The sequence below is a fragment of the Stenella coeruleoalba genome (assembly GCF_951394435.1).
Source record: "Stenella coeruleoalba genome assembly, chromosome: 21".
NCBI lineage: Eukaryota > Metazoa > Chordata > Mammalia > Artiodactyla > Delphinidae > Stenella > Stenella coeruleoalba.
In genome coordinates this window covers 30,682,385-30,697,137 of record NC_137167.1, presented here as the reverse complement: position 1 = coordinate 30,697,137, position 14,753 = coordinate 30,682,385, and the positions used below count along the sequence as shown (strand labels likewise).

Sequence of the window (14,753 nt, the reverse complement as noted above, 5' to 3'; positions counted from 1 at the left end):
AATAGTGAAGACCTAGTGCCTAGCAAAGCACCGAATAATAATTCCTCAAAAAAAAAGGTCACCAAGTGAATGAATCATCCGTGAAAGACACATTGGGCAAAGGAAAAACACTTGTATAGCTCCGTTTTTGTTTTTCTTTTTCACCATATACAGACTCACATTGGTTTACTTGATTAATAAACATCTCTATGAATACACATTCAACAAAATATTATATAGCTCCACTCTCAAGACCTATCCCATATTTTATCTTGCACAATAATGTGTATTACGAACCACATCTTTTTTTTTTACTGTAAGACTTTTTAAAGGATGTTAACAACTCTGCTGTGTAAATATTTAATTTATAATTGTCTGTCCCTGCTCTGCAATCCTTTTTTTTCCCCTCTGTACTGTTCACTGATAAATCCCAAGTGACTAGCTCAGGGTCTAGTAGGGACTCAATAAATATTTTTCGAATGAATGAATGAATCATGCCTACTGGGGCATCTTTGTGAAGTGTGAAAATCGAATTTACAAATCGCTTTCGAATATGTAATTTTTATGAACGCAGCGTAATAATTAAGGAAATAGGTACGTTAAATTTTGTAGCCATTAAGCATCTATTCATTGTAATTTTGAAGATTTTTTTCATTGGCATTTTGGAACAAAACCCTATCGTTTCCAATTTCCAAACAAAAACTGTCTTTGTCCTCTGAAAGGTCCTCACAACCTCCTCCAAATGCTTGACTGAAACTAGGCCTTCGATGGGGCAGAAACCACGATATTCAAAATGTCCATTTCTAAGGGAGGGCCCTAATCGGTTATTCTTCACACCAATTAAAACGGAGATTGAAAGCTCCGCCCAAGGCTTAAGCTCCCGGAACCGAGTCCTCAGTGAGGCCAGGGAAGCGCGTCCGCCAACCCGGAGCCGCAGGACCCCAAACTGGAGGACCCGCGAGGCCCAGGGCGCCCGCGCCGAAGCCCCAGCCCCACCGAAGCCCCGCCCCGCCGAGGCCCCGCCCCCGGTGCTGCCATAGAAACCCAGAAAGCGCCATGGCTGCCGCCGGTCTGGGAGGAGAGCTTTTGACACTGCAGACGGTACCCAAGTCACCGTCACTTGCGCCACGTCCAGCCGCTCCCATGCGAGGGAGGCCTAAGAAGTGTCTGGTCTATCCGCATCCCCCGAAGAGGTCCCGCGTGTCTCCGTCGGTTCTGCGCTGGCTCCAGGGCCTGGATCTCAGCTTCTTCCCCAGAAACATCAACAGGTGCTGGAGCAGGGCCGGCCCCCGCCGCCTGGCGGGAGCCTCGGTCGGAGCAGAGCAGCCCCGGGGTCCGCGCAGGGGCTTTCTCCTGGGATTGCCCCCGCCCACTCATCACACACACACACACACACACACACACACACACACACACACACACACACACCTTGCTTTCTTAGGGAGCTGACCTAAAAAAAATAGGATGGAGCATTTCACTCAATCGGTCAATCAGTCAATCAAGCATTACATAGACTTGAGCTAATACAGACTGCTTTGGTGACTACAAAAAAAGTAAAAGAGTCCAGGCTCTTTCTTCAGAGACACTGGACATTAATACTAGTGGCAGTTAATATTTGCTCTGGGCGTGCAAACTAAATTCCATAAAAATAATGACTTTGTTGCAGGCAAGGACTCTGGTTTACTAATTTCGGTATTCCTCAAGAAAGACACGCCTGAAAATTTCAGTGTACCTAGGTATCACATGGGCATCTTGTTAAAATTCAGGTTCGATACAAATGAATAGTTTGGGGTTCATAAAAAGAACACCATGGCCTTCGGTGTGTGTCATCTTACCCAAAGGTTATTCCATAGCAGGTCCTCCTTGGAGCAAGGGTACAACAACATTCTGTAAGTTGCTGCCAGTATAGTATATTAAATTGGTGTTAATGAACCATAACCACAAACTGTGTAAGTAACTGCATTTTATTTCCTTATTTTTATGGATCAGGGATTTTTCAAATGGCTTCCTGATAGCAGAAATATTCACTGTACACTACCCCTGGGACCTTAAATTGTCATCCTTTAAAAACGGAACGTCTTTAAAAGTCAAGTTGGATAACTGGGCGCAGTTGGAAAAGGTAAATTAGCAACCAATGACACTTTTAACTGTTGAAAAGTTTATGTTTGAAGAGGTGTATTCTTGAGGTCGTGGATTTCTCTGTATATGCGTGTGTGGCCGTGTTTTAGGACGCAATGCAGCTGGGTAGGCAGCTTGTTTCCTTGTATTGAAAAGAAGGTTATTAAAGTTTATGTCATGAGTCACCTGTGAAACTGAGCATACTCATTTCAAATTGGAGCGGGATATAATGGTTGATTCTCTTGCTGAGTAATAATAACTTAATTAACATGTTAAACCTCAAAATATTAGTTGAGGATTAAAGGGGGATTAAAGTGAATTCACAGTAATTGGAGATTTTTATAGAACTTCTTATGGTGAAAGTATTCTCTTTCTACTATTACAGTTCCTGGCGAGAAAAAAACTTAGATTACCTAAAGAACTAATCCACGGAACAATTCATTGTAAAGCCGGAGTACCTGAAATACTGATACAGGAGGTGTACACCTTGTTAACACATCGAGAGTGAGTTATTTGGAATTTTCTAGTAATGTGAAACTTTTGATAATATAAATCTTATTACTAAAATGGGGCTTGTCAACAATATTTATTTTTTTATTTCCAGAATTAAAAGTATCCAGGATGACCTTGTGAATTTCACAGACTACAGTTACCAGATGCAGTTGCCCCTGGTCTCCAGATCGACAGCTTCAAAGTCTATTAAAGATAACATTAGGTTATCAGAATTAATAGGCAATCCGAACAAGCTCAATAATGAACGTAAAGTAGAGTTCCTCCTCCTTTTACAAATGTTGCAAAGAAAATTGAGCAGAAAACTGAATCCAAGTAAGTTTTCTTGGAAATAGGCAACTGGGTTCTTCCAAGCTTAAAAGGCTCTTCTTGAGCACAGATGAAAGAAAAGCCTGCCACTGTGCCCTGATTCGTAGACTTGTTGTAATTTCATCTACTGTGACTTTTATTGTTATTAATTCAGTCATACTTATTACCATATATGTATTCATATCTATCATATTATTTTGTGCTTTTAATTTGTTCTCTGTTTCTTGTTTTTGTCTTACCTATTTTTCTTCTTCTTTTGGACTGAACTTTTATCCAAAGACGTTTTTCCTCCCTACTAATTTGGAAAATTATAAATTTCTATTCTCTTTAGTGCTACGCTAGAAACTTTAACATGCCTATTTATCTTAGTCTAAGAGTAATATCTTTATTCTCTTCCTCAAACTGTAAGGACCTTACAACACTAGGACACTGACCAATCCCTACCAGCCCCCTCCCCACTTCAGTTCTTTTGTTCAGCATTTTCGTTTTGTCAAGTTATTTTTTTAACACTGCAAAATCAGGTATCATTATTTTTTATACCGAATACTTGTTTACATTTAATCTGTCTCACTATTACTTCCACTCACTGGGTCTTGTCGGAATTCCTGGATCGAAACACAACCATTCCATTTAGTCATCAGTTAATTGTCCATCTTAGTACAGAGCTAACCTCTCTCTCTGCTGTCTTCTTTGGAACACATGTTCTCTTTAGCCACGGACATACCTCAACACTTTCGATTCTTGAACAGAATTCTGTTATCACCGGTGTTGATTTTTGAGAATGCTGATTTCAAGCTGGCAAATAATTAATTGTGATAATCACAGTTCTGGGAATGACCAGGGTGGTGTTTAAGCATAAACAGGGCATGGCTGATGAGCAGAAATGACCTTAGACACGTCTTCCAGCCTCGGTGAGGGTGAGCTGCTGAGGCGTAGGTGATCTTTAGAAGCACAGTGAAGCTGATGCCCAAGTGCTGCAGTTGACAGAATTAGTTAATAAGACATACGGGAAACATGGAAAATAATTTTGTCACTATTTTTACAGTATAAAAATGTTTGCAAAATGAAATAGATACTGTATGGTTTTACTTATATGAAATATACAAACATGTAAAGCTAACCTATGATGATAGAAGTCAAGACAGAGTTTTAGTTTTAGGGTACTGTATGGGAGAGACAGGAAGCGATTTTGGGGTGCTAGCACTATACTCTTTCTGGATCTGGGTGATGGCATCCCAGGTATGTATTCACTCCAAAAATTCATCTGTAAACATAAACAAAATTCAACTGTAAACATACGATTTGTTCATTTTTCTGTACATATATTACTATTGAATGAAAGCTTATTGGGACTTCCAGTGGTTAAGACTCCGTGCTTCCAATGCAGGGGCGTGGGTTCAATCCCTGGTGAGGGAAATAAGATCCCACATGCTGTGTGGCCAAAATATTTTTTAAAAATAAAATTAAAAATAAATTGGCTGAATTAAAAAAAAAAAAGCTTAACAAAAGACTAATAGGAACATAGGGATACTGTCTTTAAAGTAACTTTTTTTTTTTCTTTTTTTTGCGGTACGCGGGCCTCTCACTGTTGTGGCCTCTCCCGTTGCGGAGCACAGGCTCCGGACGTGCAGGCTCAGCGGCCATGGCTCACGGGCCCAGCCATTCTGCGGCATGTGGGATCTTCCCAGACCGGGGCACGAACCCGTGTACCCTGCATCAGCAGGCGGACTCTCAACCACTGCGCCACCAGGGAAGCCCTAAAGTAACTTTTTTAAAGCAACTATTTTGTGCATCAGAGATGTGAACCATGGTGGAGAGGGTTATTAACCTACATATCCACACTGCTCTCAGGAATATGATACAACAGATGTCTAAATAATTTGCTTAATTTCAAATTGTGGTGTCGTACTTTGACCATGGCCATAGTGAATTTTTAAGAAAGAATTTTTGTTTACATTTTATAGAATGGTTTGAGGTCAAACCAACACTGGGAGAATCGACTTTCAGTCATGGTCCTGCCCAAGCCTGTGGGTGCAAATGTAATTCAGTCGTTTCGAAGGAAAGAGTTGCTCCTGTGTGTAAGTTTTTTAAAAGTTTTTCCACTTGTTAAAAATGATGTTTTGGGGTTTTATTGTTTGTTTAAAATTTCAAAATAGTTAAAATGTTGGTCTAGGCATTCAGTCTAGGACGGTGCGGTAGGTTGGTGTGTGTGCTTTTGGATAGGTGGCGGGAGCATGCTGTCCGCTAAGAACCAGTCACAATGGGGGAAAATCCCAGGCCAGCGCTGCCCCGCCTGCTACTATAGGAGCCATTTCAATTCCGATTTCAGCTTAAAAAAGTGCGCCTGAAACAGGGGAAGCTCTTTGGCAGAGCTCAAAACTCAATCCTGTAGCAGCTGGATGATGAATCAGTCCTAAGGCAGATACAGACAACCTGCACACCTAGACGTCCCCATCACTTGTTTTACAAGAAGCCACGAATTTAAATCCTGTTAATTCAGAAAGCACTTAACACCAAAGCAAACTGTAGCCAAACGAGGGCCGAAGTCAGCCTCTGCCTGACTTTTTGGTACAGCCTGCAAGTTAAGAATGGTTCTTACAGGTTTACATGGTTGACAACATACACCAAAATTGCACATAATGGTACTGAAATCACAGCCTGTTCATCTGAGAAGCTTCTAATTATCAAATAGAGTGGGAACAATTAATTGTAAGAAAGGTTACCTTTTTTTTTAACACTTAAGTTCCTCTCTTTGTTTACCTAAATCTAGCATCTAGCAAAATAGTGCGCCAAGGGAATGTGGATTTCCTAGTTGCCACTGGCCCCTCATGTTAGAACTGAGTCACCTAAAGAGTCTGAGTGGCCGGCTTGGATGCCTCAGTGCAGAATTCTAGAAACCGAATTCTGAATTCTGCATAGTTGCCAAATCTAAGCACTATTAAAATCGCGGCACTGTTGCCTCACCTGCTTTCTGAAGCAACATCTAAAAATAGTTGAGTCATATTCAGTATCAGAGGCACCAAAATAAGCCCTGGGTATTTTTAGGCTCCACCGATGACTTTTGGAGATGGTGGCATTCAGGTTTTGTATTTCCGACTACTGTCATGCATGCTTTAAATATTCTGTTTACCAGGCATTTAGACTAACCTGTGCTCAGCCTGTTGCCAATCGTTCTGCATATGTCTGGTATGTTAGAAACACAGATGGTCGTATACAATAGTTAGTAACCACAAATGGATTTTAATGTTGTTTATTTAAATATTACACCAAATACAGGTAATGGTGGCAATCCACTTAAAGAAATTCACATGAAGCGAGCTGGAAAACATTCTTCTGACTCTATGAAACCTATCAGATCAGAAGCATGGAAAGGGGACCCAGAAGAGCACCTGTCTGATGGGCTTTGAAGAAGTGATGCCACCACCTCTTGCCACTCTAAAGGGATACCGTCACCTAGTCTTGGATATATGTCAATAATAAGTAAATTAAAGGGGTGTCTTATCTATAGTTGGGCTGAAGAATGTATTTTTTAATTCAATTCAACAACCATTTATTCAACACCTGCACCTAGTAGTGTTGAAAATACAAAATCAGTTTAATTAGTATAGAATGAACAAAAATAATTTTAAAGGTACAGTTAAACATAATTCACCAAGACGGGTGAGAATTCTTTCTCATAAATTTTGTAGGAATGGCGAATCTACTTTGTAATATGTTTTCCTCACTAGAAAGAGAAGAGTCATGCTACGAATATGCCTGATAGTATTTATTTACAGGTCATGTTCATCAACAAAATTTATTCTGAATGATTATTACTGTTATACATAGGCCCATAGAAAATCTTGCCCACTTCCATAAATAACTTTACTTAAGCCATCAAAAAAAAAAAAATAGTCATCTTTCCTGTTGATACTGAGTTGTGGGGAAGGAAAATCATGGTTTACTTGGTGTTTAGCAAACAATTCAGTTTGATTTTAAAAAATGCCTCCTGCTTGCTGCCATGCCCCATATTTTTACTGAAGGGAGACAGAAGCAGTGATATACTGACAGACTGATGATCGTTCATATATTCTCGGTAATTTAAAATTCATATTTGGAAAATTTCCTTCAAGTGGAATTATTCACATTTTTATGCTATCTCATTAATAGTGTCATTTGACTTCCAAGATGAGTATTACTAATGCTGAATCCCATGATATGCTTGTCAATTTCCAACAAAACTCTATTCGTCTTTCTGCATTTTTGAAGCCTTAGAGAGTTTAATTCGGATTTCTACCTCCAGAGACTTCCTTGTTTAATCTTACCCTTCTGGATAGGTAACATTTAGTAAAAGAAATTAACGAGAGCCCTGATGAAATCGATGACTTCTTGGGAAAGGTTTAGAAAATTATGAGAATAATTTTTAAACCATAAAATATAGTTCCTTAGGAAAGGATTTTAGAAACAAGTCTTCTGAAGCTCAGCTAGAGAAACGTCCAGAGAAAAGGATTAGATTTGGATAAACAGTCAAATAATAGGTTTCTTTATTCTCTTGACTCTGTTCAATCTCCTGAAAAAGCTACTCACTCATGGCCTGACCCTGGTTAAGTTCCCAAGACCCCTGTGGGACCTACGGAGAGTTTTGAAAATACAGGAGAGTCTGGAAGCTTCATATCATGGTTACTAAGGACATGAAGGAAGTGGGGATATGGTGAAAGTAGGTAACATCAAGAGCTTCTTAAGATGAGTTGTGTCAACAGAAGCCAACACTTCAGGCAAATCTCAGGAAGGTCATTTTCTTCACAAAGATCTTTGACAGAAGGAAGCAGTGAACTATTCTCGGAGCTACAGCTGCCCCTATAGGAACAGAACCTTTCAATCAACTGGCAGAATGCTTATCACGGGAATGGAAGCTTCTGTGATATGCTGTTTCTATTAATTAGTAAGCCTCTTTTGTCTCTCTTTTATACTAATTCTCTCTTGTATACTAAACACTGTAGTCAGTGTTTCTTACAAGTGGAGAATCACCCTCCTGAACAGCCCAATCACATGATTTTTCTATGTTTCTAAGCAAGGTCATAACCCAGATGGACAGCGCAGCCCTTCATACCTCTGATGACTTTAACCCAGAATTTAGCGAGAGATGGTGTCCTCTCACTGGTGGTTCTAGGGACAAGACTGATGTTCATCTTAGCAGTTAACTGTGTCGTATCTGGCTTTAACTGCGGTATTTATTAAAATCATTGTCTAATGAGACTTCTTTCATAAAAGCATACTTAAACTTGCAAAATAATTGGTCCACATTATCAGTAATGTCCACCTTATCAGACACCTTCAAATAAAAACAAGTTCATGTTCTTTGTTTGGGTTTTCATGCATACTAAATATAACAATGAAATTTAACTTTATAAATTTGTAAAACTTTTGTTTTTCATATTAAGACACATACAGATCAACACAGTCAATGACATTTTATGAAGAATTAATAGTCATAATATTAAGGTATAGAACATTGTTGAAGTCAAGGAATAATAGAATTGCATTTGAATCAATCTAATTTAGGCTTTAGACAAATACTGGGTTATACCTCAATGGTCTTCATGTGCTAAAGAGTTGTAAGGTCTTTTTCATACTTTATACATTAAAATATTATTTCTTGCATTCATTAAAAATACAGAAGAATGTAACAATTGTTTATATATGTATAACTTAATACCTTTGAAGTATTTAAAGCACAGATTAGGGTTTTTAATCTATTTTAAAACAAAACAGAGAATGATAGCAGGATTTAGACTGCCACTTTTTAAGTGAGGAGATTTCAGTGCATATATGCCAATTAATAATACCTCTCACCTAAAAAAAAAAGAAATCTGAATTACACGTATCACTAAGGGTTAAAAGTACTTCTCAGATACGATTTACATTACCCATTGCATCTCTGAGTTGTATACATTCTCTCCTATAACATTAACTATTTTCTTTATAAAATGGAATTTAAGGCTAAAATGCTTTTTTTGTGGAGTTAGAAGTAGGTCAGTGTGATAGACAGGTACATAATACATATTGTTTTCTGTTTTAAGAAGCTTAAGAAAAATTTTAAAGTATTTTAAATGCAACAAGTTTAAAGATAATAAAAACCACCATTATTCTAGTTCTATGAGCTCACTCCCTAATTAGACAAAACACCTATATTATAAATCTTGTAAAACAGCTTGAGTGTCAAAGTACTATTCCTCCTAGTGTGGATTCATTTCGTAAATTTTGAAGTCAGAATTCTAGTACAATTGAAATACTTGTCGTCACGCCTCAGGCTTTTTAAAAATATCGACAGATGCACTATTTTAATAAATATTTTTAAAACTTGAATTTACATAATATATCCCAAATTTCAACTAACATCCTATTTACTTACAGAAATTTATTTGAAACTAATTTTCATCAAATAAATTGTTTATTATAACTATATTATAATGTAACTTGATTAGCGATTATGTGACTATTAAATACATTAATCAAAATTAATATTCATAAATACCAAATATCTTTTTAAATAGTGAATTATCATCAAATGCAAATTTTCACATAGATTTCACTGCATTTTGTGTTTTTCGCCTCCAATTTTTTTCATGCTTATATATAGTCTATTCCTTTATAATTAGACATTTGAGTTTCAGCTACAGAACTTGGGAATGTTTTCTCTTTAAAAAAATAAAACTCAAAAGTACTTTGCATACCCATTTATTGATATATATTAAACTTATAACTGAAAACTTCGATTAAATATGAGCTAAAACTAGTGGTTTACTATACATTTTATAGAGGACAATACCAGTGTTTGTTCACTTGAAGATCAGTTGTACACACCTTACATTTCGACACTTCAAGATATTCAGTCACCCAAACACTCTAAGCGCCTACTGCACGTCAAGCACGATTCCAGGTGTTGCACTATTTTATGTTTCAGTGTTTCAACAACAGAATATTTGGTACCTTTCGTGCTTTGTGAAAAGTTGATATGCTCTTTTAGATTTGTCAGTCCTTCATAATTTAAATATTACCTTCCTCCCAAATAAGGAGACACCTATTTTTCCTTGAAATTATATAAATATTTTATTTGTTGAAGTTAACGAATAAAATCAACTGTGAGTCCCCACTTCCCACCTCCTCCTCCAGACCTTTGGCTCTTGGACAACAAAGGTTAAAGGTAATACTAACCGGAAAAAGGTCTTTAAAAAAACAATTAAGTGTGAGAAAAACCTTCTGTCAAAATGGGTTGAGTCGTATTCCAGTCCCCAAAGGTGAGAATGGGTTCACCTTTGCCCACATCAGAGCGTCATTCAAGGAGATGGTGGATTTCCCATCTTCAAGGAAAAATACAGGGCCCTGCACAGTGACAGTTAAGGGAAGAGAAGATGAGATTATGAATTTGCAATATGTTTTTAAACTTCCAGAAACAGACTCACACAGATAAAAAGCACTGGTGATATTTAAGCAACACTGATAGGAAATTTATAAATAAGAGAAAAATTAGATTATTTGAATTGCCACCAAATAGAGAAACATTTTAAAATATCTTAACATTATGCCCTGATGTCTTTCAAAATAGAATTTAGTTTTATAATTTGAATTCGTTAATTACAATGGCGCTGTCAGTGGCAATAGGTATTGCTAACCTATTAATTACTACAAAGTTAACATTTATAAAGGCATATATGCCTAATAATAGACTTTAATATACTTCACTCTTTTAATCATACAGCCTACATCAATACAACTGGGAAAATTATTTAAGCCAGAAATTCAACCTGCTCTCCAGAAGATGAAAAATACACTGCTATATATGTGTATATATAATTCAAAGTCCTGTCAACCCTGTGATTTACTAGCATATCTATAATTTAGTTATATCAGCTATTTTGTATGTCAAGGGTAGTTCTGAAGAACTAAATCCAAAAAAACCTTTCAATGTGTATCCCCAGCTCTTAGAAGGAAAAGCATGATTTTACAAACACAGAATGCAATAAAAACTTACTTTCTTCATTACTTTCTAAAGTTATCAGGTTTTTTATCATGATTTCAAATGATAACAGCTTGTTGTTAGTAAATTATTTCTAGATATTAGGAAATCTATTATATGAAGTAGGCAGCTTCCTATTCACAGGGACTTGAAATTTTAGTTTTAAGCAGAACACATTGATTTTCTGTAGGAACAGAAATATCCTAGGAGGGTAGCCCCCCTCCCGCACCTCTGAATAAGTCATTTGCGCCCTAGTGTATGTAAGATAATGAATAGATCCTTTCCTAATGTGTGTGTGAGTGCAGAGAGGTTAGCCTGTGGAGTAGGTCATCTGTCTGTCTCAGATGGAGAAAAAGTCCTGAAGAGGAGAAAGAAACAGGAAAGTGTCCACTAGAAGTACATGCAGGGCAGTGAGTGGCACTGAAAATGTATTCTGAAAACTGCAAAACTGCATTCTGAAAACTGCATAATGGTTTTTGCTCTTAATCATAAGTTCTTGAATTTACTGCTTTGGTTCTTTATCTCTGAACATAAGTGGATAAGCACGTATACAACTAAGTGTTCTGTCTGTGGTTTGGAATATATTGCTGTGTCTGAAGACTTAGTTTGTTTCTGGTGTCAAGTCAAGCTATAGATAGAGTTTACATGAGCAGCAAGATATTTAATTGGAGTGATTATCCCCCCACGTACCTTTCTCCATTGACCTGGCATGTCAGTGTTAGAAATGTAATTAGCTACGTTACATTAGAAATACAAGAGTCCGCTTAGTAAAATGTGAATGTGCCCAAGAGGTGGCGTTCTTTTAGTCCCACCTGGTCTCCATTAGCATTTCATTGGGATTCAGCTTGGTTTACTTCTTGGGGACACCTACAACCGGTCCTGGCTCTGGGATGATGAAGGCTCCTCTATTTTCTGGAGATAATGGCACCCCTGGGTCACACTGGGAGGCTCTGGCATCGTTCACCATCATTACTTTGATTGGGCATGAGGGACCATTCCTTGGGAATTAGCCATCCCTCATGATTGATCCCCGTAATTTTTAACTGCTGAAAAGTTCCGTAAATCAATGTAAGAATATGCATAATATATCAATGATATATTATACATCTAACAGTTGTTAATTGCTTTCTTTGTGTTTATAAAATACAAATGGAGACTATAAAGTTAAATTTAATCTACTGAGGTATAATAATTTGTAACTGTGTTGACTATTGCTTTGTCTTTCTTATTTAATTTCCCTAAGGATATGATCTATATGTATTTTAAAACATTTGTTACTAAGTATATCTATTATATGAATTGCTTTTATGATAACAGTACCATGACTATGTCTCTGAATTTATTTCAAGGAGAGAGAAAACATTTATACCAAATATGGAAGCATTGAGGGCAATACTTTCTCACTGGGCCTCCGGTCTCTTTATAGGTACCTAATTTTATTCAGGTTGTGCTTATTTTAAGATCACATTTCAAAAAATAATGAAACACATAAAAATGATGAACATGCACAATTTATGCCTGACATCATGCTGTACCTGGATTTTTAATCCTGTAAAACAAGAGATGTGAATATCAGAATGACTCGGTAGGTTTGACCCGGTCACATAATCTGGTCCAATAATTCCTCTGAGCGGTTCTTCTTTTAGTCTCCTCAGTAAAGTTGCATAAACCATTCTTTGTGAATCAGAAGGGGGTGTATGTGGAGCTTCTTCTGATGATCTGTATTTTCAACAGATATTCCATTTTTAGTTTTGCAGAATCACAGGGTTGTTAAGGTTTAGATTAGAAAACAGTCCCTGATGATTATTTAGTTCTCCTTTATGAAACATGGCAAATCAACTTTAGACTCAAAGTATAGTAAAATGAAGGACTTAAAAAAGGCAGGAAAGAGCGTTGTAAATTATTACTGAATATAGGCTCAACGACACAAGATTCATTATCCTGCCAAGATAAATAATGAGACAACCAAACTGTCAATAAGTCTGTCTGTAATATTAAGTGATACTTTCTGTATCCCAATTTTTATATCAGCTTCACTCACCGGTTGATGGATCGTGAGCAAGCTCTCCACGCATCCAATTCCTCAGAAAGGTGTTCGATTTTTATAGGCACTGACACCTTCCGACGTTTCAATAGCTGACTGAAACATGTGAAAAAGACATTAACATCTACCATCCAAGACAAAGACAGCAAAAGAGCAAATGAACTTTAAATAACTGCAATTTCAGATTTAACAACTGTTGTTCACAAATCTATGTGTATATGTAAATATATACATGTAGGGGGGTGTGTGTGCGTGCAAGTCCCTGGCAGGTCAAAGATATCCAATAAATATTGGTTGGATGACAGGCCGGGTATTGCTGAGTAACAGCCATGGCCAGCTACGGTGCGGTCCAGTGTGTCTCCGTATTAAAAACGACTCTTAGAAAGCAAGTGGAACAGTAAGAAAAGAATGTCAATTAGCGGAAAGCAATGGAAATGCTGATTTCAATTCTTTAAAGACAAGGATGTGTGAAAAAAAGCAGTGAGACAGTGACAGCAGTGATCCATCACATCTGTGTATAGAAAACTGGAAAACAGATACAATGTTGTTAATTATGAGGCTGTAGGTAAGGAATTACTAGTCCTAGTTTCCATAAGTTACAAACTCAGTATGTTTTTCAAGGAACTAGTTGGTTGAAATTTAAAAGTAAAAGCTGTTTAGGAGATAAAAAGAAAAAGAACATAAGACCTTACAGGTGATATAAGACTAAAAGTAAGCATTTCTATACTTTATATCTTGTGGTTAACTCTTGCTGGTTTGTCATCATTCTGCTGGGACATGATCAGAATTGGTGAGAAAAAATATATAAACACACTCCCCCCACACACATACCCCTAACATTTCAGTAATATTATCTCAAATCAGTTGGTAGCTTGTTTTTTTTTCAACCTCAAATTATTGACTTAAAAATTTTTTATTGATAATGTAGCTTGGCTCCAAAACAAATTCTTTAAATCATATGGTTTCCCTGTCTACAGTTCTGCACTTGGTAGTACTTTGTCTGCCCAGTAGGTTTTGATGATCTACTGTAGATAGAGCACTGTTAAAGAGTGAGGAGAAAAACCCAGGTAACTAGGTGGACAGAGCACTGTGAAAATACCAGAGAAAAGCTTACATGTGTACACGGGGAATCACAAGGGTTTCACTCTGGCTGGAGCAGAGAACACGTAGAAGGACACAGTGGGTGATAAGGATGGAATGTGACTTCTGTGGAATTTCAAAGTAAGACTAAGGATCTAAAATGTTATCTGTTCACTAGTGGGGAGTCTCACCATCAGGGAGGCTAATGCAACTGTTGTAGGGGTGACAGGAGGAGCGGGGGTAGGGTGACTAGAGGAAGGGCTACCACAGGGGACAGTTAGTGAAGACGGTAAGTGCGGGTCCCAGAGAATGAGAAACGTGCGGGTGTGGGAACTTACTGCATAATTGGATGTTGACAGCGAGGAAGAACACCTAACCCTGAACCTGAGCGTTTAATTCTGGACGACAGAAGTATAATGACATCATCAGAAGAAAGAGCGAACCCAGGAGGAATAGATGTGAGAAGGAAGATGGCTTTAATTCTGAGCGCACTGAGGTTAGCGAGCTGCGGGGCATCCAGCCAGGCGCTGTACCTGCCTACAGAAGGGTGAGTCGTCTGCACAGAGGTGAGAGGGTGGGTTCTGAGGGACAGAGTACAGGCAGGTCCCGGAGCTCACGTTCCTCTCTCTGGGATAACACGTTTCTAACCCAGCCACACTGTCGCAAGTCTCTCCTGCCTTAGGAATAAAATGCCTTCCTTGCATTGGTGATATGTTT

The 14,753-nt window shown here is 37.8% G+C and overlaps 2 protein-coding genes across 11 annotated transcripts in view; one reads left to right on the top strand and one right to left on the bottom strand.

The window, feature by feature from the left end:
• Nucleotides 1–843: 843 nt before the first annotated feature.
• Nucleotides 844–8,322, top strand: SPATA4 (spermatogenesis associated 4). The gene is made up of 6 exons (XM_079909386.1): nucleotides 844–1,247; nucleotides 1,969–2,098; nucleotides 2,483–2,601; nucleotides 2,702–2,922; nucleotides 4,881–4,994; nucleotides 6,193–8,322. Exons 1-6 carry the CDS (start codon nucleotides 1,036–1,038, stop codon nucleotides 6,321–6,323), a joined length of 927 nt encoding a protein of 308 aa, XP_079765512.1. The 5' UTR covers nucleotides 844–1,035; the 3' UTR covers nucleotides 6,324–8,322.
• A 1,725-nt stretch (nucleotides 8,323–10,047) lies between these two features.
• Nucleotides 10,048–14,753, bottom strand: part of WDR17 (WD repeat domain 17) — a 79,388-nt gene continuing 74,682 nt past the window's right edge. For 9 of the 10 annotated variants that reach the window (XM_079908930.1, XM_079908924.1, XM_079908928.1 and 6 more), the window contains 3 exons: nucleotides 12,954–13,052; nucleotides 12,448–12,631; nucleotides 10,048–10,278 (listed from right to left, as the gene is read on the bottom strand). In XM_079908930.1, the coding sequence (XP_079765056.1) occupies nucleotides 10,159–10,278; nucleotides 12,448–12,631; nucleotides 12,954–13,052 (403 nt within the window). In that variant the 3' untranslated portion in view covers nucleotides 10,048–10,158. Of the gene's footprint in view, nucleotides 10,279–12,447; nucleotides 12,632–12,953; nucleotides 13,053–14,753 lie in introns of those variants that run through there. The other variant, XR_013825433.1, reaches the window with a different exon arrangement.